Source organism: Drosophila arizonae, chromosome X, assembly GCF_054131065.1.
Source record: "Drosophila arizonae isolate 15081-1271.41 chromosome X, UAZ_ARI_1.0, whole genome shotgun sequence".
Classification (NCBI taxonomy): domain Eukaryota; kingdom Metazoa; phylum Arthropoda; class Insecta; order Diptera; family Drosophilidae; genus Drosophila; species Drosophila arizonae.
In genome coordinates this window covers 27,624,446-27,650,620 of record NC_142927.1, presented here as the reverse complement: position 1 = coordinate 27,650,620, position 26,175 = coordinate 27,624,446, and the positions used below count along the sequence as shown (strand labels likewise).

Below are 26,175 nucleotides of genomic sequence, written 5' to 3'. Positions count from 1 at the left end.
CATTCATATTCATCGATATTTATAGATAGATAAATAGATGCATAGATAGTTAGATATTTGGTAATTGAAATCAGCCCCATGAGCTTTGCAAATGCAATATAATTTTTGATTCTTCCTCACTTTCTCTTAGTCTCAATGTTAGTGAGAATCCGAATTCACTTGAGGATCAAGAAATAAACAACTAGCACTTTTATAAGTATATTAAAAAAAGAAGCTTACGAACTGCTTTCTCTCACGCTCTATTGTAGGAGAAAGAGATTCTTACTATTTTTCATATACCTGTACTCTCTATATTTAATTTTATATATTTGCATCATTGTTTTCCCTGGAAGTTTTCGCTTCAAAGTTTTCCTTTCATTATGAATGGTTAGAAGAAATGCAAGAAGAAGCAGAGCTTATTATGACACCGAGTGCTCCATTTGTCGAGTCGTTGTCTATAGACAAATAAATTATGTACTAAAAAACAAGTTATTGTTGCTGCTGCTGTTGTTGTTGTTGTTGTTGAAAAGAAATGCTGTGTAAATATTTAAAAATGCTGAGCCACATTTTGTTTGTTGTCGCCTTATTGTATTGTTTTTTGTTTTTTATTATTTTTTATTATTATTATTGTTTCTGCTGCTGCTGTTGTTGTTGTTGTTGTTGGGTTTTGGCCAACGGGGCTGCTTCTTGAGCTCATTTAAAAAGTTAACGAACAAAAAAAAAAAAAACACTGACAACGAAGCGGGACAGACACAAAAAAAGGTTAAACAAATTCGAAATTTTTCGTTGCTATTGCGATAACACACACACACACATACGCCCCCACAAAGGTGTGTGTGTGTGTGTGTGTGTGTAGTGGACACAGTCACACACATAGCTTGACAGTGACAAAGCGACGTCAGGCAGCTGAAAACTCATGCAATGTGAAGGCGCGGCGGCAGGCAGCGGGCAGCGGGCAGGAGGCAGGGGCAGGGGCAGGGGTAGGGGGCAATGCCTTAATTTGTTTAAACAAATTACGTGGATAACCAACAGGCAGGCGGCTGGCGGCTGGCAGCGGCTAAAGGTGTTTCTTTCATTTCATTTTTGGAGCAGCTGAAACTACAACAAACACACATGCAATTGCCTCTATGTGTCGGTGTGTGTATGTGTGTGTGTGTGTGTGGGTGCCTTATCAGCTAGCTGGCGACCAGCGACGCGGCGTTGCCATCGCCTTCATCGCAAAGTGTTTTAGCATACAAATTTGGTTTTATTTGCCTACGTTGTTGTTACCTGGTGCTCGCCCCCTCCTCCTCCTTCTCCGCCTCCTGCTGCCCCAGCAGGAATGGCGCTGCTGCTGCTGCCGCTGCTGCTGGTGGCCAGGTGCCCATGGCATAGTCCAAGGGCAGCGAGGGAGCTTCGACACACTGGCTGCATGCGAGGGTGGCGCAGCGGCGGTTAGCCAAAAGCCAAACGCTGAATGCTGATAACACCCGCATGTGCTGCCCGACTTCGTGCCCATTCCCTCCACATCCTCACAGCCCCATGCTGCCGCTAACATAACCCCATGCCAGTGTGTGTGTGTGTGTGTGTGTGTGTGTGTGTATCTGGACAAACAAACAGTCCGCCAGGTTGAGGTTGAGTGAATGAGCCATATGCAAATATAGGCGGCCTGGAAGCGAGCATTAAATGTGGTCACATATTCAAACACACACACGCACACACACACTTACACTGTGTGTATATATATTGTGCTCTATATGCCTCGACACAGCAACAATAAACTGAGCAATGTGTGTGTCAAGCCAAAAGCTGGACACACACAACATACGAGGACTGTTGGACTACATACACACACACACACACACACACCGATATATACTATATAGCCAAGGCAAACGCTGCTGATAAGTACAAGGGAAATGAGCACAGCGACGCGCAAGTCAAGCCATACGAATTTCAGTTACATTTCAAATTAGCCGACAGAGGCATAAAATTATCGATAAATGTATCGCAGCAACTACAACGCAGTAATGTAATTTGAGCAATGATTTCTTAGCCAAGTCAACATAGAGCTCTAAGCTTCTTATCGAATTATCGATAAATAATGGGACTCTCATTGCAGAGCAATTCATCTGGAATGGCATTACTATGCCTGCCCATCGATAACATTATCGATAACAGCAGCTGTACATGTGCCAACTATCCAACGGCTGCAAACGCTATCAGCCGACTGGCTGGGCTTGCCCTGAGGGCGTGAGCTTGCGGGGGCGTGGCAGTGCCATGCGAAGGCTTCAGCCAGAGCGGCCAAGTCCAAAAGACCTGGACCGCTGTTTGCCTAGTGGCATGAAGCGTAGCTATTGTCAGTGATAAGAGACTGTTGTTGCTGTTGTTATTGTTGTTGTTGTTGTTGTTGCACGCTTGCGACAATGTTGTAATGTGGAGGTTTTACTTTTAATTTTTCCAGGTCGCTAAAATATTTGTATTTGTATTTGTGTTTGCATTCTGTGGTGGGACGCGCTTGCTTTATATTCACCCGAAAAGTCAACGACAACAACGGACATGCCATATGTAAATAGGCGCGATCTATATAAGAATGTCTATATGTATGCACTCATATATATACATATGTATAGCAGATAGGTTGGGTCTATGCCATATAAGACCTGGGTACACATAAATGTATCTCAGATTGTGTGGGTGCGGGCGTTCTTGTTGCTGTTGCTGTTGTTGTTGTTGTTGTTGTTGCTCTGCTCGGTAACGGGCGCTTATCAAAAGTACAGAAAGAAAAAAAAAAGAACGTGAAAAAAAGAAGGCACACGATTCTTGCTTCGCTGTCGCTGCGTCTCCCATGTGGAGGACGGCGAATGATTAAAGAGGCAACAAGAAGAGCCGAACAACCGGAAAGGTGAAGAATTCTTGGAAATGCTGCAAACTATCTTGAAAGATCGTCTATCTCAGCGCGACTTATTACGCGCAACATTGCCTCTTGATAAGCAAGCACACACTGCCACGCACTCCCCACCCACCCACTCACTCACACCCGTGCTCTGGGGCTAGCATTGCTCCGAAATTATTTTGGTACACTTACGGCTCAGCGAACGGAATCCATGATCCTCACTGATCGACAGCATTTTGTTGTACATTTTGTGGAATTTGTTGTTTTATTTTGTTCAGCTTGTGGAACTTCACTGTGTCATTTAAGATAGTTGGAATATTCGTTTGGTCAGTGTTTCAGTTTTTGGCACATCACATAGGGGTATCTCTATACACCGATATACAAATATAGATATATTGATAGAGTTCTTATCAAGGCACCGCGTTGCACACACACACGATCGTAGGTAATCCAAGTGTCCTGCGCTGTGTGCGGAGCCAACAAAAAAAAAAAAAAAGCACGAGCTGACGAGACGAATCTCGACTTCGGAACGTATTCAAAATTCTCGCACGTGTAACGGTTAAGTTGATGCGGTTTCTGTTTCGATGTCGTCGAGTGCGTTTTTACGTAGTTTTTGTCGTTTAGCCTAACAGGATCTTGAGCGCGTCCTCTGGTCTGTACGGGCTGAGCGCGTGTGTTGTTGACCCCACAGAGGCTTCACGTGGACTGACAATCGAAAGTCTTCCTGTGACGGTCGTCGACGGTCCTGCCCCTGTCTCTCAGTCTCTGAGGCTGTGCGGTCGACGTCGGCGTCGACAGCACGGTGACTGCATTCGTCTCTGTGCCAGTGTGAGTGTGAGTGTGAGTGAGTGTGTGCTGCGGACTGCGTTTGCCCTCGGTCCGTGTGCGGGACACACGAGAAAACACACAGAGAAAAAACAAAAAAAAAAACGTGTGTGAACGTACACACACACACACACACACGGGGTAGTTGCTGCTTGCCTCTCGCTCGCACTACTCACACTCATGCGTGTGTGTGTGCTGCGAGTGGACGTCGACTAAGAAAAGGGGGATGAAAACATCTTTGGACTCTGCGGCTCTGCTCCCTTGGCCAGCGCCAGCGCCAGCGCTAGCAGCAACTGCGCTGCTGCTGCCAACGTTCGCTGCCAGCGTCGCTGTCAGCGTCGCTCGCTTTGTTTGGCGCTCCTGCTGCTATCTGCTCTCCCCCACCTCCCCTTTCGCCGTCTACCCATCGCCAATTGAGCTGTTACACAGCAACAACTACAACAACAACAACAACAACAGCAGCAGGAAGAGGCAAGCGGCAAATGATAACTGAAGATCTAAAGGCAACAGGCTGACTGACAGAGACAGAGGCAGCAAGAGAGAGAGAGAGAGATTGAGTCGAGCAAATGAGCGAATCAGTGGCAAAATCTGACATAGTTCTACATTCAGATCTCCAAGAATTTATAAAAAAAAAAAACATAAAATAAAGAGATTTCCTCAGGTATCAAATATGGGTGAAATTATCAGGTTAAGGTTATATCAATTCTAATTAGACAGATATTTCGAATATGCCTAAACATAAATGGATGGCAGACTTTTCAAATATATTGAAAATACATCTAAGTGAATAAATATATATAAATATATATTATATTATAAATGTAAACATCTTTATTGTTATTGGAATGTATTTTAGATATTCAGTTCGACAAATAAATATGGTTTGTCTATAAAGCGAGCCTGCATTACATTATTAATTATTTATTAATTATTATTTATTATTTATTATATATTATATATTATTTATTATTTATTATTTATTATTTATTATTTATTATTTATTATTTATTATTTATTATTTATTATTTATTATTTATTATTTATTATTTATTATTTATTAATTATTATTTATTATTTATTATTTATTATTTATTATTTATTATTTATTATTTATTATTTATTATTTATTATTTATTTTTTATTATTATTAATTGATGTTGAATAAATGAAATGAATTTTAATAGAAATACCATATATGTACATAGAATTTTGATTTATGGCTATATAAGTTGTGCTGTACACCTATCTATACACTCACAAGAACTACTACAGATGCAAGTGAAAGTTAGTGCCCCGCAGTTGTTAAACATTATCTAAGTAGATAGCAAAGCAAAGTGAGCTAATCTCTTGATATTCCTGAGCTATTCCACTTCAGCAGTTAGTACCAGAGTCCGCATAACTTGTATATATGGTACTAGTCATACATACATATAGTCACAGTCTGTCTCAGCATCTATTGCGTATATTTGACATAGTCATAGCCCAATGGTAGCCCCATGCTCAGGCTGTTCCACTTGGCTGGCAGCATCTTTGATGTAGAGCTGGGAATCCTTGGATTGCGCATCCAACTGAGTTGAGTTTGTTGCCCTCTGCGCAGTGTTGAGGCATCTGCGCAGCTATAAACAAAGAGAGGGAAAGAGAGAGGGAGAGAGAGAGAGAGAGAGAGATTTGCGCTTGGTCCATATGGAAGCTGCGCAATAAGCGTGGCGGCCAGCCCCGAAATTCTTGATGCCCCGTTAGCCCCGACTGGATCTGGATCTAATAATAGACGATGCTCAGCTCGCCCAAGAGCGAGCGGGATGCACAGTTAGCGGGCAGCGGATGCCGTAATACTTTTCCATAGAATTTCCAGCCAACAGTTGTTGCTGCTGCTGCTCTGTGAGTGTGTGCATGTGCTGTGCGATTGTGTGTGTGTGTGTTTTTTTACTATAGCTTAATCCTTTTCGGGGGGTAAGAAATGTTTTTTTTTTTTTTTGTGTGTTTTTTTTTGCGCGCGCATTTCTTGCAATCGCCTTGGCCCAGGAGACGGCTGCGCAGGCGCCGAGCCGAATGCTAGGGGTAGGCCACGGTCACGTCTTGCGTGAGCTGCGCAGCGTGTAAAAGGATGCTGCTAATGTCCTGCCAGGCAGCGTACATAATAATAAAAAAAGAAAGAACGAAAAAAACGTGTCCCGCTTTGTGCGCTTAATCAAATGCCATTCAATGCGAAATGGAAATGGGAAATGGAAAATATTGCCAGGGGGTAGGGGGTAGTACGGAGTAGGGAGTAGGGGGTAGAAGGCAGAGGCAGAGGCAGAGCCGCCTTGCAATTTTTTATGCAATTTGCTGATCGACGCCTGATTTCTAGAGTTTCGTTTTTCTTTTTCTTGAGTTGTTTTCCATCAGCATTTTTTTTTTCGTTTTTTTTTTGCAACCCCGAGGGTGCTCACTCGTGGATCGACAGCTCCTTGCTGCTGCTACTGCTGCTGCTGCCTTGCCAATTGCTTTGTGCCGTGTGTCCTGGCCAGGTAGGCGCAGGCTGGCCTCTCCACCCCTCAGACGTCAGATGTGTGTGCGTATGTGTGTGTGTATGAGTGTAACGGCATTTTTTTTCTATGCAAATTTTTTTATATTAATTTTTTATGTCCCGCGTGCGTGTCCTGCTCGCGCGTGTGTGTGTGTGTCCTTGTTGTGTTGTTTTTTGCCCTGTGAGCTACTTCTTATTGTTTTTTTTGTTCGTCCTTCTTTTTTTTTGACTGTCAGTCGCTGGGTTCCTTGGGTGGTGGCCAAGATTTTCCCAAGATATGAAATATGCAGAGGAATGAGGCTGAGCAAAAAGGGAAGGTAGCAGGGCAGCCGTTGTCACATGTGAGGCAGACAAGGTTTTGCATTTGATTTAGGCAGGACGACCCAGAGCCGGGACCCTCGCCGGCTGTGCGCGACTTGTCCTTGCGCATTGATTACCGTCGCTTTTTTAATTCAATTCAACAATGATATAAAAAAAAGAAGCTGCTACTGCTATTGCTGCCTGGGTGCAAAGCCCGATATAAAAAAACAGAAAACAAGCTAAAGAAAGGACAACACACCCTGACAGGAGCTGCGTCCCAGGCCAAGCACCCAAGACGGGCAATTGTCGTCTCCGGTTCTTTGTGTCCCGTTTTCCCTATGTACATCGGAGCTTCAACTTTTTTCTCTTCACTATTTCCAGTAGTTTTCGTTTAAATGAGCAAATCTTCCCAAAAAAATGCATTCGTTTTTAACGGAAAATTTATGAGAACTCGAATCGGGTTAGCGAAAGGATGTGCCAGCCCTACCAGCTCCTAACTCTTTACTGCTTTTTTTTTTTGTTTATTTTTTTATAGTTTTTTTCTTGCATAATTTCCGTCTTGGTTTACCGTTGCGTGTTGTAGATAGAAATCCAAGAGATGCTGCGCATTTGAGCAAACCAAATAGATCTCAGGATGGAATGGTTAGGAATTGGCAACTGTGTTATAAATGGGGTAAAATAATAAAAAAAAGAGTTTTGGTAATTTGAGAAGCAAAAAAGTGTAACGGTTTTTCGAAAAACTTGAAAGATTATAACATAAAAACAGTTCGTTAGGCACAAAAAAAAAAGTAAATAAAAAAAAAATTAGAATCATAAAAAGATATTTCAAAATGAAGCTAAATAAAATATCTCTCTATAGATTTTTTAAATTTTATATAATGAATATGTAGTATTGAGATCTATTCAAGGTATGTATTATAATAAATTTAATGATTTTCCATAGTTAATACAATTATTGACAGCGAGAATGATAGAACTATGGTTGATTTTTTGCTATTTCATGAAATATTTGTAACATCATTTGAGCTGCATTTCAAGAAGAAGCAAGACTCTGCTTTCCATGGGCCTATCTGCGGGCCTTTGTAACCTGCTTGACCTGTGCAGGACCTAAGTCTGGAGAATTCGTTTAGCTGCTGTCATAATCAGGCGTATCAATCAGCTTTCCCATGCACACATTTTTTATTCTTTCCATATAGGTTTTTCCTTTTGAAGTGCTCGTCGCTTTGCTAATTCCCAGCAACAATGAAGGAGGCCAAGACAGAGAGAGAGAGAGAGAGAGAGAGGTGGCAAGAGTGAGAGGGAAATAGACGTGTCATAACTGAGTCTCATGCATAATAAACAGTGGCGAGGGAGTCTCTGAGTCGCTGAGTCTCTACACACCCGGGTCTCAAAACTCTCAAGTCCGAGCTCGAGTTCGAGCTGGAGGCCCATTCAGCGCTCGTCAAATGTGTTTTTGACAATTATTGTTGTAGGTGCTCCGTTTGCTTTATGTGCAGATCATCGTGCCGATGGTAAGCAGCAGGATGATCATCATCCTCATAATCATGATGATGAAATGTTGTCATTGGACGTGGACACAGGTCGGCCGACACCGGACAACTGAGGCGCACGTATGGGACCGAGGCACAAAAAATGAAACGAAATGAAATGAAAGAAAAAGAAAGCAAACTAAAGACGCAGAGGCTAACAATCAGATACAAAACACGCACCGATACAGATACAGATGCAGATACAGATACAGATACAGATACGGATACAGCTACACAGATATCTCGGATGGAGTTGGACGGAGACAAAGTGTCCAAAATAGCTGCACGTTGAGCAGCGTCCAGCGTATTGGACATGCCAAACGATCGCACACACCCGCACACTCACACACACACTCACACACATACACCGTCAGAGTTTGGGTCTGTTTGCGTTGGTCTCTTGGGAGCGTCTCGGTTGCTGATGGGATCAAGACGCGACGCATTGACACGCAGATTGTGCAACTGCCCAGGCACAGACTGGCAACAACGGCAACAAAGCCGCATGCTGCACATGTCCAACAGACAACAGACAACGCCCGTTTCTCTGTTCCCCTCCCCGCTCCCCTTTGCGCCCTTGCCCTTCACTATTTACTCTCCGACGGAGACAGAAAACTTTCTTCAATGTGCGCCGCAAGAACGAAAATGAAAATAGAAAAAAATAAAATAAAATAAGCTGCCTAGCGGAGGGGCAGGGCAGTGACAGTGGCAGGGGGAAGAGGGTCACAACAATTACTCCAAGTGACACATCTTCATCTTCATCTGCATCTGCGGCGTGTGTGGACGTGCCCCATGCGCCGCAGTATCGGTTAACCCAGTCGGGCAACGTCTTAAGACCTCTTTTCCTTGCCTCCTTCGCCTACGTGGGCAGCATTTTCGATTAGCAATCGTTGAGGGCAGGCACGTTTGGAACACGTGGAATGGAACAGTTTCGCAATCGGGCCATGCAAACAGAAAGAATGAAATAACACATCTCTTGCCTTTGGATTTGTCGACGTATGTATTGTTAGCTTTGGAATGCATGGAATGAAAACGAGAGCAAACGGGAAAGCACGCTATGAATGAAACTATAATGTCTAAGCTTCAGATTAGGTAAGTCCATTTAGAATACATCAAATGATGCATTTGAAAGAAAATATATGTAGTGGAATATTTAGTTAGTTAGTTTGGAACACTTGGAGTGGATCAGATTTCCAGTCCAGTGAAATGGAATAGATGAAATATTTGCTCATATGGAATGGAACACTCTTTCAATCAGAGTGTAAGATTTGTCCTGCTTTCTTACTCTCGAGCTGAGCCACTTTGGAACGCATGATATGAATCAGTAACTGAATTAATGTAAGACCTGTCAAGCCCTATGTGAATTGCTTTACATTGGTACATATGGAATGGAACGCTCTTTCAATCAGAGTGTTAGATTTGTAATGGTTTCTTACTCTCGAGCTGAGCCACTTTGAAACACATGGAATGAAACCGTAAAAGAGAGAGGACGAACACAGTCGGATTGTACCAAGTCGGTTCGAATTCGCGTGTTGTAAATCTGTGCTTATCGCATTTGTAGTTCCTTACCTGCCCTAATGGGCCGGCAAATGAGCGAGCCCTGGCCTCGGGCTGCTAGCAACAATGATTTACACGCAATAAACGCTGTTGTTGGCCCATTGTGGCCGCAACTTGTCACTGACCAGCGGCCAGGACAACGGCGCTGGCACTAAGGACATGCCGGCAAACAATAGCAACGCCCACAACAGTAGCTGCTCTCAAGCAGCGATGAGGGTGAGCGCCCAGCTGAGGGTGAGTGCAACTAGTCACAACACCTACACCAACACACACACACACATGGACACCTTTTGTTTTGATGCTGTGCGCAATCGTAAATATAAACTGCATTCGGGTAAACGACCACAACTGATGACAATCGAGTGCAGATCGAACAAGTGTCGCACAGCGAGCGGCAGCTGCAGCTGTTGCCGCATTGCGATGGTGGGCGTGGCAGCTCTTGCAGCCAGGCCGAAACGAGAAGCGGCTAAAGGACTGAAGCAGTTAGAGAATTGCTATAATTTCCTATAGATAACAAATTCCTTCGATGTTAATATCGAAATTATCATCAATTATGAATTGATGTAAGCTGATAACGTATCGATATGTTTATCGAATTGATCAAATTTGACTGCCGCTGCAACCCTTTATGACATGTGCGGCGAATCAGATCGAGAGTAAAGTAAAACTGATCATTAATCAAAATTGGCTCTCGGCCCTTGTGGATTTATCGAAATGCATCTGCGCAACGAATTTAAATTTGTGAATGCATTTTCCGAATAGTTACAGACCGAATGCATTATTGAGTCATGCGCCGCTGCGATGCGGGCTGCCAAAAAGGGTTAAATTGCGTTCTATGAATTTAGCTAATTTCATTTTACAATTTAATTAGGTTTTGGATTTCCACATGTCCCGCATCTGTGTGCCAACCAGCACAGGCAGAGCGGGAGAGAGAGCGAGAAAGAGGGGGAAAGCATTTAGACACGGGCTGCGCATGCGCCCAGGAATGTCTGGCAGAGGCGAACGCTTATCAGAAGAGTCGCTTGGTTAATTGGGTCACACACAGCATAACCAAATTTGGCCTCCAAGGTGGCTCGCGATTGACGGATTGAGTGAATGGGCGAATGACAGTCGCTGTGTTTGTTCTGTTTGCGTCAGCCACGCTTCCGCTTTTATGTTTTTGGAGCTGACTTAGGTTCACGTTTTTATTTGGGGCTCTCTAGTATTTTTTTCTTGTTTTCGTTTTTGTTTTTGTCAGGGCGTGTCGTCTGCTCATATTTCACGCTCGATTGGCCAACTCAAGTTTTGCCTATAAATTTGAAATTGTCATCAGCGTTTTGGGCGCATTAATTGCCGTATTGCCCACGTCCGCTCGTGCAGCAGCGGCGCCCAACTGCAGCTCCCAACTGCAACTGCAACTCGAAGAGGACAATACGAGTTCGTGAGAACTTGATGCTTATCGCTGGCCAGCAGCAACAGCAACAGCAGCAGCAGCAGCAGAAGGAGCAGCAGCAGCTAGCAGAACGTCTGGCACCATAGCGAGTGGGCAGTGGGGAGCGTCGCATCGTGGCCAACGTGGAGGCCAGACCAGACCGGGCTAGCCATGCGCCCGGGAGCCAGACTCAATTGACATTTGGCAATTGATTCGCCTGATTAACATTCGAATGCCACGCAGGGGCAGCTCCGGCGTCGATTGGGCGCTTGGTCAATATGAGACTTAGAACTGATTCTCTGTATCTTTAGCTGCTGATCTAGCCTATGAATATATATATCATGCTATTATATGTATAATACATATAAATTTAAATGTATTTAGTACCTAGTCTTTGTCATACATCTCTATTTATTGAATCTTAGAACTGATTCTCTGTATCTCTAGCAGCTGATCTAGCTTATTTTGCTATTGCATAAAAAAATAGAAATATTTAGACTTTACTCTTTATGCAGTCACAGTAGAGACTAGATTGAACTAGCACAAATAAATAACATAAATAAATATGATAAATCAATCATCATCTCCATTAATACAGTTAAGACTTTGCTCCTATCTCAATCCTTTGCTCAACTTTTAACACCAATTCAAAATGTAGTTAAATAGATTTCATCATGCGTGCATTGCTATTCCACTTCTATCATTAGCTTCGAGGCGCATTTCTATATAGTTGGTTGTGTTTGTGGTAGGCACAGCTGCCTCCATCGCTCACTCGCACACAGATTGAGCTGGTTCGGCTATGGCTTTGTTAGACACCTCTAAATGACAATTCTTAATCCTTTTTCTCACGCACCAAAAAACATTCGCTGGCAATAAAAAGTACATATATATATATATCTAAAGAAAGAGCAAGAAGCAGAACAGCAGCAGCAGCACTGCTAGGGCCAGGGCCAGGACCAGGGCAGGGGCAGGGGCAGCATATGAGCAAAAAGAAAGAGCCCTAAAAATGTTCTCAAGCATTGAAACTCACGGATGACACGTTGCAAATATGCCAAATACAGCAGCAGCAGCAGCAGCAGCAGCAGCAGGAGTAGCAGCAAATGCGCATTGTCATTGTCCTGGCGAACGGCGATTCCGCTACAAACTGCCCCAGGTAGGCAATTACAACAACAACAACAACAACGACAATCGCCAACTGCATCTGCATCCTCATTCGGAGCAACAATGGCAAATCACGATCAATTCAATTACGAACGGGGCGAGATGTAGTGCAGCGCTGCAGCGCGTCTCATGTGCGCAGGACATTCAGGATATGCAGGCAGCGGGGCCTCGAACTGGAGCCTGGCTCAGCAGCTGCACCTGCTCGATTTTCCCATGACTGTAGCAATTTTCCTGCGCTTCGAATTTTTCATTTTGCGAATCGTTTTTCGCGTCGAATGGCTAATCGGAACTAGAGGGAGATCGAAATCGAGAGCAAGAGAGAGGGAAAGTACAGGGGAGAGCTGCTGCGGCACCTGTAGCTACGGGCTGTCCTGCCAACTCAAGTAGCGGACAATGTCCTTGCCGAGAGACTCGAGACTCGAGACTCACGAATCGATCGAGAGGCTTTTGTCTGGCCTCGGCCTGAAACATGAGGCGGCCCAAGAAGTGGCAGAAGACGCGCTCGGATCCCTCATGTATCCTGCTAGTTGTAATGGGATAAGCAGCGCTAAGGCTCAGAGCGGGGGGCACTCACTTTTGTACGCACACACACACATGCAGACACTCACGCACACACAAGTGCTCGATAATGAAATTTTAGACTTGTTCCTGTAAAGTGCAGCAAATTTTCGGGCATTTTGCAGGAAAATTGTGGGAAAATCTTTGTTAATCTCTCGCTGATCAATTGTTTGATCGTTTTGCAGGTGTTCAATGTACTGCATGCATGTGTTTGTGTGTGCGTGAATTTTAGACCAGGTTTATACAATCGACTGATCGCAGCCAATAGCACTCGCAACAGCCTTACAAATATTGGATATGACAATCGGATTTAGTTTAATTACAGATCTAATGCATCTTTATGCAAGTCTGATCAGAGAAATTGAAGTTGATCGATTGATCTGAATTAGTAAGAGTCAAGAAATGTTCGTGATTTGATTATCTTCCTATTTGTAGGAAGTGGTCGAAAGATCGGCCTTAAGTTAATTGCAAGAGTTCAGCGGAGCAAAAATGGGTATCCCTTTTTAATAATGAATTGACCATTGATCAAGTCGAGATCCATCTAGTCAACTCTACAAGATCAATTGCCTAAATTGATCCTCGATCAGTGCTAATTCTTCAATTCTATCTTCAGTTGATTAGTTTAGACATTCCAATCGCTGATCATAACTTACTGATCAGTGATCGCAATTCATTCACTACTCGTTTCCAGTCACTGATCACTGATCACTGATAACCGATCCCTGATCATGTTGCCATCAGCCTCAGCAATAATTTCAGCTTTTTACCCACTTTGTACAGTTGACTGTTTAATTGCATGTGATGGGAGTTTAGCGGTAATGCCTGCTCCCAAAACGCACTGCGCGGTGCCATTAACCGTTACACTCACCTGCAAAGATAAAGAGAGAGAGAGAGAGAGGGGAGATGAGTATAAATTATTAATTAGTGGAGGTAAGAGTAAGAAATGGGAGGCAAATGCAAATAAATTAGCTAGAGCAAATGGTGAGAAAAAGCTGACGAGTCCGTTGCTGTCGCTGCTGTTGCTGCTGCTGGCCACGTGTTGCACGCGAGTAGGTGTAGGTGTAGGTGTGGGTGTGGGTGTGGGTGTAGGTGCAACGGGAACCGTTCACCAGGTGCCAGGTGCCAGCTGCCAGTGACCAGTAATGACCTCCAGGGGCCCCTAGCCAAAGGGCCAATGCGAGGCGCTGCTGCTGCGGTTGCTTCTGCTGCCGCTGCTGCTGCAGTTGCAAGTTGTTGTTGCACGCTGCAGCCATGTGAATGTGCTCGGGAATTCGCGCTGCTTACGAGTGCAAAAACAAAAGAAGTGAAGTTCGCATAACTGGAATTAAAGCAGCGCCAAACCACACACCAGCAACAGTAACAGCAACACCAACAATTGCAACTGCAGCAGCAGCAGCAGCAGCATTAACAGCAACAGCAACAGCAACTGAAACTGCAACTGCAACTGGCAGACACATTCAAAACGGAGCTCGTGGGTAGCGCGAGTGCTAAATGGGCCACAGAGTGGAGCCAGGGCCAGCTCACATGCAATCGAAGCCGCTGGGCAGTGGGAGCAACGGCAACAGCAGCAGCGCATTCGGATGGGCTGGAGTGGACATTGACGCCGTCGTCGTCGTCGTCGTCGTTGTCGTTGTCGTCGTCGTCAGTCAGTCGCCTCGTGGAGTCAGTCACCCCAGCGCCAAGGCGGCGCAGGGGAGCTGGGGGAGCAACAGGCCAGCCCCAAAGACAATGGTGGGAATATTCTCATATTAAGAAATCGCGCGATCTGCAGCGCCAGATGTGTGACTGTGTGTGTGTGTGTGAGTGTGTGTGAGTGAGTGTTTGTGTATGTTTATGCACATGCTTGTATTTGGTGCAACGGCAGGTCAACCCACCGCCCACTGCCCGCCAGCCAAGCTGCTGTTACTGCTGCTGCTGCTGCTGCAACAACGTTCGTGGCAAATTCGCAACGTGTCGTGGTCGTGCCTCCGTTGTCATGTCCGAGAGTGTAACAAAGACCTCGCTGAATAACCTGGTGCCTCAGTCGTCCCGCCGCTCCCCCAGCCGCCCCGCCGCCCGCCTTGGCTGGCCCATTCTCTGCTGCAAACGCCCCCGTCAAGTAGCGCGAATAAACATTAAACACAAAAACAACAAAAATGTAGCGGCAACAGCAACGGCAACAACAATAATTGCATTACACATAAAAATAAATTGTAATGAACTTAAGGAAGAGACAACAGAGCAGCAGCAGCAACAACAACAACAACAACAACTGCAACTGCAACTGCAACTGCAACGGCAACAGGGGCCAATGTGAAAATCGATGCGGAAGCGGCAACACGAAAGGGCAACAACAACTGCGGCAACAACAACAACAGCAACAATTCGTCGCTTTCTTCGCCATTTCTCTGCTCTACTCAGCTAAAAACAATCTGAGAATCTTAGCCAGTTGCCCATTCTTCCGACTTCCCTCTGTCTCCCCACCCCCCGCTTCCATTTGCATTTGCATTGATTAACGTTATTTACCCTCACATGCACCAAACAAAGCTAATTACATACATATTTATCTAGTCAAAGATATTATCCATCCAAAATGTGATTCAAATCAAGTTATGCTGAATCTCTTCATATAGAACTATAGAACTAAAGCCAATTGTGTACGTATTCCGTTTCTATATTTTATATATTAGCTGTAAGCTTATATTTCGTATTTCACTCTTATAAAACAACAGTTTTCTTAAAGAAAATATTAATTTCAATTAATTTTTTTTTTTTTTTTTTTTTTATAAATACGAAAAAATATATAAAGAAAGGAAACTCTTTGAAAATTTGTTGAATGCAGTTTCTAGACAATGTTTTCATTTCTTAATTTTTATTTATTTATTTTATTTTTTTTTAGTTTATTTTTATTTTATTTTATTTTATTTCTTTATTATTTTTATGTTAGTATTTTTTTGTTTTTATTATTATTTATATATATTTAATCTATATATTTTTTTGGTTTTAATTGCTTGAGCTTGGTTCTTTTTAAATTTTTTATATACAAATATAAAAATACATATAAGCCAAATAACTCTTTTAAATTCATCAAACAAAAAGGTTAATTACTCCACATAATTCATAAAATATCTAGCTAAGCTATCTTTAGTGCAAATATACTAATACATTTTTCCCATAAGCTCGATATAATATATAATATCTGTGAACTTAGCGATAGTTTTAGTCAGTTTTGTTATAGTAAAATTTACTTTACATTTCTGCAAAAAGCTTCAATCCATAATTAATTGTAATAGCTGAACGATCGCAGAATGCCATAGGAGAACGCACCCGTATTTGTATGCATATTTATTTAAATCTATATACATACGTACATATACGATCTTTGTTTGAAAGTTTGCAGTTGAAGTCGAGTAACTAGTAAAAATTAGTTCAAGTTGCGATTCGTTAGAGTCCTTCGGATGAGTGTAGGCGTGTGTGTGTGTGTGTGTGTATGTGTGTGTATTGTTGTTGTGTCAGTCAGCGAGTCAATTAATTAGCCATGATTCTCACGACCTCAAATTAAGAGAAAAGCCATAACAAATAGAAAATAAAACGGCAGCAGCTACGAAACGGAGGCAATTGTTGCTGCTGCCGCTGCTGCTGCTGCTGCTGCTGCTGCTGTTGCTGTTGCTGTTGTTATTGCAAGTCCCGTAACAGAAGAAAAGAAAAAGAAAAAGAAAACAGAGTACACAATGGCCCTAACCTGCCCTGGCCTGATCTGTGCCAGCTTTGGCTGCAGCTTGGACAATTTTGGCCTTTAGCCGCTGCCCCAAAACTCTGGCTGAAGCTGGCGGCGCTTGGCTCGAAACGATAAAGATTCGAGTGGGCTAAGAGCGAGCAGGAGGAGGCGAAGCTGGATGAGCTGCTGGTGTAGGCAATAGGAATGTCAAGCAGCTTAGTAGGCGGCGTTGGCGTTGACGTCGACGATGTCAGAGCCCGTGCAGCAGCAGCAGCAACAGCAGCAGCAGCGAGCGAGCAGCAGCAGCCGCTCGCTGGGAGATCTGATTTAAAACGAAATTAGGAATAATGGCAATGGCCTGCACATGACACACACACACACACACTCGCACACTAGTAATAGAGCATTCACAGTTACACAAAGAGGCAGCTAGAGCGGGAGAGCGGGAGGAAAGTCTTAGCCAAGTCCAAGCGTTGACAGGCGGCAAATGCGAACAAGACAGTTTTGTACCCACAATAGAAAAAAATGGAAGAAGAAGCAGCAGCAGCAGAGACTAGAGAAAAAATCAAATAAAATAAAAAAGAAGCAGCAGCAGCAAAAGAAATTATCTCACGGATAATCCGAACAACACGACTCCTCAGCAAACTCACCGGGCAGCCCTTGGCCCCCCTTCCTGCTCTTCCCCCCTACCCACTCCAGTGTGCCCCTCGGGCGCCCAACCTTCACCCAAATGCTAGCAGCTCACCCTTTTGGGCAGCTGCGCTGCTCTGATCTGGTTCGGTGCGGGGGCGCGTCGCGGCCCAAAGACAATGGCTAGCTGCAAATGCACCTGACACGGCACCAGCCAGCAACGGGAAAGTGTTGCCAAGTTGCATGCTGCAAGTTGCAAGTTGCAGGCTGCCAGTCCAAGCCCCCACCTCCCGCACCCATTGTGGCTGCCCCACTCCCAGCCGGCGGTGGTTCGCCGTTGCTATCAACACAAAAGTTATTTTGTATTTGTTTGGCGAGAGAAAGGGTAACAGATTCCCACAGTCCACGGGCGACGTGGCGGGAGGGGTGGGAGCGGGGGAGTGGAGGAGCGAGGCGAGCTGCTTGGGACAGGGCAACTGTTGACAACTGCAGCTAGAGCCCATTGTGCACCGAGCGACTCAGATATGAATAAAATGAATGAGTACTCGCACTCACACTCACACTCACACTCGCACTCAGTCGAGCCAGTTAAACTGTGTGAACACGCGGCTCAGCCTTAGCTGATTGATGAATGTCAGGCACAACCACAGCCCGAAATTCGGTGTCGCTCTCCGTGCATGTGTGCGTCTAACGGCACCTGAGAGGAGCAGGTGTCATGGGAACCCAGCAAATGGGTCGCGGTCACACACTCGGCGCGGCCAGCTCAAAAGCAACAGCCACTGAAGGTCGCCAATGGAGATCAGCAGCGAGTGGGAGTCAAAAACTGGAAGAAGATTGAATGGAGCATACCTAGGCGCATAGATGCTGGGGAGCTAGCGTGTGAGAGAGAGAAAGATAGATGGTAGCACAGGAGACCTCTAGAGTTAAAACCAATATATGTATATATAAAGATGGATCACAACTCATTTATATATCTAGAGGCATAGAATTGACAAGTGTTAAGAGCGGTAAAGAGAGTGATAAATGCCCACAGAAAGCTCAGCTAAATAGAAGATGTCTGGGAGTCAAACAAAAAAAAAAAAAATAATAATAATAATAATAAAAATAATAAAAAATAAAACAAATTTATTTATATTTATGAAGAAGGATCATAACATATTTGAAATGCAACTGATATTTATTCTATTTATAATATAATATAATAATATAAGAGAAATATTTCCCTTGCAAAAAAGTGAATATTCTCATTTCATATCAAATACCTTACATTATAATGTTAATTCTAGTTCTAATGCAATGAATCTATCATCTCTGACCTCTTTTAGTTGCTAAGACATACAACAAGATTAGGCTGCCACTAAAAATATCAGAAAAACCATTAAATAAAATATAAATATTAAGCAAAAAAAAAAATAAAAAAATAAAAATCTTACCTAGAAAATAAAATTCAAATTAAATTCTGATAAATTCTATGATCTAACATGGCAACATTTTGACTTCTTTCGCTGTCTTGCTGAGGTGCCTTAGGCCTGTTCAAGTCAGATGCGCTGCCACCCAGTGCTGCACAACGTAGTGGGACAGTGTTGTCAGCGCTTATTGAATTCGGCACACGTTAAGATCGGAGCAGTGCCACACTTGAGTGCGAGTGCAACGTGAAATACATGAGCATGATCTATGGCCCAAAAGCTGTCAATGCGAACAACGAAGTGCACAATGTGTGTGTGTGTGTGTGTTTGTTGTTCTTAGTGTTTGCGCAGCTCCTGCCGCAAAATGGGGCAGGCAACTTGAAGCAGCCTTCAATGCTGGGCGCATTAATTCAATTTCATCATTTGAACGGCAGCCCGTTCGAAAAATGCGCAAGCAAACGCAAACGAATGGGAAAATGAAGGTAAATAAATAGACAAGTGATGTGCAACGGGGTGGCACAGGTTGCCACAGGGCGACTCAGGTGGGCGGCGTAGGGGGGCAGCACTGAGGGCAGGCCTAACTCTAACTGTACTGCGCGCTGAGTAGAGCAGTGCAGAGTAACCCAAATAAAGCCAGCAGAAAACGAAGCGCTAAAAGCCCAAAGTTGAAAGTTGAGAGCCAAGCGCTGACTCAAGTCAGGCTAAAGTATCTGCCAGATACTTGAAAGATGCGCTGCAGTTGCAGTCGCATTTGCAGTCGCAGTCGCAGCTGCAGTCGGAGCTGCTCTGCGTGATCGACCGACTGTCGATGTTGGCCACAGACGGACCGACCTGAGCTGCCAGGTGCCATGCAGTCAGGGAGACGGACGGAGAGACGGACAGACATCCATCCATATGTATGAACTGTTTGTATAACGTTTGAAAGTCATGTTGCTGCAGATAGTTGAGGCAAGGTATCTGCATATCTGCGGGCACCTGCAGCTGCCCCCACAGCACCACCACACCACCACAGCACCGCCACCACCACAGCAGCGAGCAGCCAGTCTCTAGTCGCCACTTGCATATCAATGCGGCCAAAATAAAATGTGACGGCTGGGCGCACGATTAAAACTGCGATACATGCGATACAAGTGCAGATGCAACTGCATCTAGCAGATACTTTTGCCGCTGCCTCGGTGCCTCGGTGCGTCGACGACGACGCCCCCTCCCCCGGCTCTCTGATGCAATTGAAGGCCTCCAAGCACAGGCCTACATTATAGAATCAACAAAAACAGAAATCTATTCAAATCTGGCGCGAGCACGGTGCGGCTGGACTACGAGATACCCTTTAATTGAGCAGCTATTAGAGGACGTTCGAATAGCATTGCACCAAATGAAACTAGGTAACAGGTATTCTTCAACTGTAAGTTCATGAGTTTGATCGACTATGAGCTACCCTGTTACAGAACTTAACAGCATGAGTCAAAGTTATTTACTCAGCTTTCAATCATCCAGCAAGTGAAATATTGCCAGCATTAAGTTCCAATATTCCAATAATGAAAGAGTGTGTGCTTGCTTGGCTACGAGATACCCTTTACAAAAATAATTAATAATCTGTTAAAGCTTATATCTCCTACTCTTGTTTGCTTGACCCAATGGAAATTCTTAAAATAAATAAATGAATAAAATAAAGCTATATTATTTTTTTATTACATCAACAAATTCTCACAAATTCCGAAGAGAGTGAAAATTGAATTTGATTACGATTTGCATCCAAAGGGCTTTCGACTATGGCATAGCCGAGCTATAGCTTATAGGGTACATAAAAGTCGTAAAACATTAACAGCAACACATAAGACAAGCACACACACACACTTACCCACACACTCACACACAGCACTGGAAGTGCAACAACGTCAACAACGAGCGTCGTGTTAGTTTTGGCCCTCGGCCTGCTGTCTGCGGTCGGCAATTGAATTCATTCAATGCGGCTCCCGCACCCGCACCGCCTCTCTACTCGCTTCTCATCGTTGCGCTAACCACGCAGACAGTCGCAGGGACAGCAGCAGCAGCAGCCGCAGCAGCGACAGCGACTTGATTTGCTTTTTGGCTTAGTCGACCGCAACAACAGCATCAGCAAAAACAACGACAACAACAGCAACAGCAACAACCACGTTGGCAAGTCGACTGGGCCCTCGGTCGCGGCTGCTTCGCAATTTGTATTAAGGATTTGAGCTGAGTGGACAAACGGAGCTGCGGTCGCCGGCTGCGACGGGCATTTAACTAAAGCCTCGATTCCCAATTCAATTTTTGGCTACACACTGACAGCATTTGCATTTACACGCACTTGCCGCAGGTCGGACATGCCGCAAGCCCGCGGATGACATCAGCGATGCCCCAGCTCCAGCCCGCAGCCCGGCCCAAGCGATCAGGCAGCAGGCTCCGTGTCTGGAAATCAATCGGATGCCTGCATTTAAGGACAGCGCAGTGGTTGGCAAAGGCAAATTCGGACAGCAATAATCTAATCGATATCATAATTGCTAAAGCTCTAACACTGCTGAATATGGAAAATAGAAAGATAATCGATAATCGATCCAAATAATAGACAATCAAATTGAATATTTTTTAGTGAATTTTATAACAACTATCAAACTGACTAATTAAACTATCGATAATGTTATCGAAGTATTTTAACTATTAAAAATAAAAATAATTATCTGTACATAAAAATCAAATCCTAACTTTTATTTTTAATTCGTATTATTATATTCATAACTCTTATTTGGGGTCCTTGGTCTTAAAAGAGTTGAAGATTCGTCTCAGTATTAATTGTAAGTTGAATAATTATCGATAACCCTATTAATACCAGTGCGAACCTCTAATGCTATTCTTAAGTATAGCTATATGGTACTATATGAACCCATTATTGGCTTCCCTCGTCCAATTCGGGCCCACGGTGCGAAGCTGCCACACGGAAGGAAGCTCGGCAAGGGCTCGACGCGTTAGCCGGAGGGCCGTTAGCCAGCCACGCACATTGACACCTTTCAATAATTTCAAACACGATATGCCCAGGTCTGCAACCCACTATCTTAGACCTCAGTTGGCTGAGGGGGTGTGGCATGCCACGCAGCTGCTGTGATTTGTTTCACTTAGTCGTCGTCATTGTTGTTGTTGTTGTTGTTGTTGTCGAATGTCATCGTAGGTAAACTTGCGTACGTCGTCGTTGGGATTTGAATTGTTTAGACATGCACGCAACATTACCGCACATTCGTGTTCCGTCGTGTAAGCTGCTCATGCTGATGCCGATGCTGATGCTGATGCTGATGAGGATGATGACAAAACTAAACAAAGAGCCAAAGCGAGGGCCAGGCCAGAAAGATCCACACAGGAGCAGAACGGTCCAGTCAGACAGCGGCTAAGCGGGCTCTTAACAAAGAGTTCACTTTGGCAGCCCGTTAAATGCCATTTAACATTCAACAGACCAGTAGTCGACCGACTAGCCAGCCGACCATCTAGCCAACCATTTAGCCATCCAACCATCCATCCATCCATCCATCCATCAGTCAGGCGGCAGTCAAGGTTACTAATTAGGCAAATGTTACGTTTCGTCTCTGCGAGTCTGGCCCACGTGATGCTAATTAAGCGACGTTGCATCAAATGCTTGTTGCAAGTCCGTCAGTCAGTGCCACATCGTACATGAAATGAAAATTTTTGCGTCGCTATCGCAGTCCCGTTCCCAGCCAATTGACAAGCCATGCTCGGACATTGACAATGCGCCCTCAGAGGTTTGACATGCTAGGCCAGAGCCGCAGCTATTGAGATGTCATCGCGGGAGCAAAAGAGAGTAAGAGAGTGAGCGAGTGAGCGAGAGAGATGGGCTGATGGGGGCACTCGGGTAGTATCAAACACGCCGGCCAAGCTTTGCTGGCATTTGGGCAGGCGGCTAACGAGCTCACTCGCTCGCTCACTCGCTCGCTCACTCAGCTCGGTCGCTCGGCTCTAAGGATTTGACCGAGAGGGCCTTTGAATATGCTGCTGGCATAATTAAAAGGCCAACATCCAACAAGTTGCGATTACACGCGTTGGCCATGTTATGGGCCATGTACTTAACTTGTTGCAGCCGGCCCAGCCAACACAACCAGCCGTCTGATTGAAATGCCAGCGACTGGCGGCCATGTGACCGACCCCAGGCCCAGTCAACTCGGCCCCCTCCCATCCGCAGCAGCTGCTCGAGCACTGTATGGGAAATCAGAGCAATGCTCACGACGCTTGTAGAGCACAAGCAGAAGCTGCAGAAAATCGCTGGGAAATTCGCTTGGATCATCGGCGACGGGGTCTGGGCCTGGCTTGTGGTTTGCCTTTTCTAGTAATGAGGAAGTATTCATCGCGGATCACACGAGTCGAGTCGAGAACTGAGCCTACAACTAGAGCTGATCTATGTCGTAGTGCGCCCTACTCTCCCTCGCCTTAACCGAAATCTCTTTAATGACATTTCTGTTGAGCTGCAATCAAAATCTAATAGGACAAGCAAATATTTCACACGAGCAAGAGAAAATCATAAGCATCGACTTTACCAGGCATTCGAACAGGAAGTTCCGTCCGCATCCACTCGAAACTCATCTGAGCCACTCACCTGCAATGGAAAAGAAAAGAAAAATGTGCAAATTATTATTAAATGATAGGTTTGGTCTATTGCAAATCCATAAATATGCATTAAAGGCCACTCGACTGTCATATTTAGCACAACAAGTTCTGGCATTTGGGTTGGGTCCATTCAGACTTTAGTTAGGTGTGTGAGTGTGGCTCTCTGTGCTCGACTGTTTGGCTGTCTTTCTGTTCTGTTTTGTCTGTGGTTTCATTAAAATTCTCCCACGCATCGCAGACTGGTCGCCGATGCCGGGTGACCTAAGCCTGGCCAGAAAAGCCAACTTGGCCAAGAGAAACGTCGACAGAGACAGAGACAGAGACAGAGACAGATATAGCCAAACAAAAAACTAAAAACAAAAACAAACAAAGGCAATTGAACGATCTGTGATCTGTGACCGGTTCTTGTGTGGTGCCAGCTCGAGCTGTGGCTCTTCCTCGGCCTGTTTGCTGTTCTTGTTGCAATAAAATGAAACGTAAATGAAATCTATTGTATTCTATATGAATAATGAGACAATTTTAATAATTTATAGACAGCTTTCGGTTAACCGCAATAAGCCAGAGCGATGTGCAGACAATGCATCAACACCAAACCCAAGCAACAGCAACAGCAACAGCAAAAACAATATCCCCACCGCAAAGAGTTCGATGATCCTATTGCCTAAGTCGGATATGGTTTCTCGAGTCTGCAATCGTTCAGGCTGCCAACTGCAATTGCAACTGCAACTGCAACTGCAACTGGGCAAAGACGATAACAAATCGCGATTGGCATCGCTTCCGATTTGCGACAAAGGTGAGAAAGCTGCCTCTGTCTCTCCTCTCGACTCGACTCGTTGCCAGCCATTCACTCACTCACTCACTCACTCATTCATTCATTCGTTTCGGTATTCATTCATCCATTGACCGCAGGGCTTTCGGGGCAATCGCTCGTAATTGTATCTGTCGCAGCAATAACTCAGCGCTAGCCCCGTGTCCCGTGTCCCGTGGTCCGTGGTCCCTGTCCCGTGGCCCGTGGCCCGTGGCTGAGCTTCAGTTACAGTTTGGGCCACATGATCCCGGCTGGCTGCTTTGGTCCGTTTGTCTGCTATCGTTTTATGGCTTGGCTATTAGCTGCAGGAACAAGCAATCTTCTGCTAGCTGCCAATGGGACAACAACTGGAAATTAAATGGCTTCGTCGCAGCACAGGTGACGGATGCTGGATGCTGCTGGATATTAGACCTGCAGCGGAATCTTTATTATTTATAGCTACAAATGTGGTCGAGCAATACTTTGTGGCATGGCATTGCACAGCGACCGTCTCGCAGTTTTGGCTGGCAACAATTGCAGTCAGGATTGATTGGAGAAAGCGACTCAACTGTAGAGGAACTTGGGCAAGGGTATCCTATAGACCTGAATGATCTATGGGAATTCTAGAAATCATTAATCCCATTATCGATAACAGTCATTAGTGACTTGAATCTTTGCTTAAAACATCACGAGTCTAAGAAATTTCATTGAGAAACTTTATCAGATCCATGCCATAATTACTTATCACAGGAATGATAGGAAAAACAAGTAAGAAAGCTCCAGTCGAGACTGCTCGACTAGGAGATACCCTGAACCCTCAAAGCTGATATTCTAATCATTCTGCACTTCTTTTATGCACACATACATACACATGCATCCACACGCACGCATAAGCCTGCGCTCTGCTAACTGCGCAGTAAGCAGCGACTGCGCTTGGGCTGCGCTGCAGTGTGGGCAATATTATGAGAATTTATTTGTCGAATAATTTTTTTTGTAGACATACGATCTTAATGCAACTTTTAGAGTGTAATCATATGGTAAATATGTGTGTACATTCCAAAGCACAAGTCTCTAGTACTTGAAATGCGTTTTTTACGAATTGGGGGCGAAAGGGGCGTGGTATCCAAAATCTGTAAATTACAAAATCTTTGCATCGATTAATTTTATATACAACGCAAATTTGAAGACCCCAGGTCTAAAAATTTTCAAATTAGGCTAAAAAAACAAAATCAATTTTTCGATTATTCTCGATAAAAAAGTTATCGGACAATTTATCGAAAAAATAAAGCAAACTCGTACTGCGTATGGTACTCACGAGTATGCATGCCAAATTTCAGCTCTCTAGCTCTTATAACTTCTGAGATCGACGCACTCATACGGACGGACGGACGGACGGACGGACGGACGGACGGACGGACGGACGGACGGACAGACGGACAGGGCTATATCGACTCAGCTCGTCACGCTGATCAAGAATATATATACTTTGTGGGGTCTGCCACGCCTCCTTCTGCCCGTTACATACTTTTTCACAAAACCATTATACCCTGATTTCCCATTTTCAATGGGTTCAGGGTATAAAAACCGAAAAAACCCCAGAGAAAAGTTGGGCAAATAAACGTTTTTGATAAGGAGCATTATCTTTGGATATTATTACTCATCAAGTGACGAATGCAATGAACTAATATAAATATTTGTGCTACGGTCTCTATTCATGCTAGGGCCTTCTGCTCTTTATCTGCTGCCAGCTCCAAGTGCTCAGCCAATGGGCGGAGTCTGATGCTGGACAAGCCGAAATGTGAAAATATCACGCATACGTCGACTGACCACAGCACACGCCCATTTGTCCAATGGGTCCATGCTCATGAGAGCATCCCAAATTCACATTCCGTCCAACCCCAAACAATACACACACACACACACACACACATACAGGCACACACATATACAAATGGCACATTTTGCACCCAACTCAACAACGCATCGCAGCTAAAATCAATAGCGCCCCAAAGTCGGCTCTGACTGCGAGTGTGTGTGTCTGTGTGTGTCGGGGCTTTTTGGAGTTGAGGCAAAGAGAGAGAGAGACAGAGCTCATGTGGTATCTCGCTCTGACCGGATGCGGCACTTAAACGCTGACGACGATGACGTTGCCGGCGCCGAGTCGAAGTCGAAGTCGAAGACGGAGCTGGAGCAGGAGTTGGGGTCAATCAGAGTCTGGGGCACGGGTAGAGTCAAATGTGGCCGATGACGTTGATAGTACACGTACGAGCTATCCCCACACACACATGCACACACAAACACACACACACACACACACACACACATGCAATGGTC

General features: G+C 44.6%; 1 protein-coding gene across 3 annotated transcripts in view; it reads right to left on the bottom strand.

Moving 5' to 3' along the window:
- Positions 1-26,175, bottom strand: part of Cph (BCL11 transcription factor chronophage) — a 63,126-nt gene that overhangs the window by 18,610 nt on the left and 18,341 nt on the right. Inside the window, exon 2 of one of the 3 annotated variants that reach the window (XM_089476148.1) lies at positions 22,985-23,043. The exons of 1 other annotated variant lie outside the window; for it this stretch is intronic. In XM_089476148.1, coding sequence (XP_089332274.1) covers positions 22,985-23,030 — 46 coding nt within the window. In that variant the 5' untranslated portion in view covers positions 23,031-23,043. Of the gene's footprint in view, positions 1-3,046; positions 4,517-22,984; positions 23,044-26,175 lie in introns of those variants that run through there. One more of the 3 variants, XM_018016932.2, reaches the window with a different exon arrangement.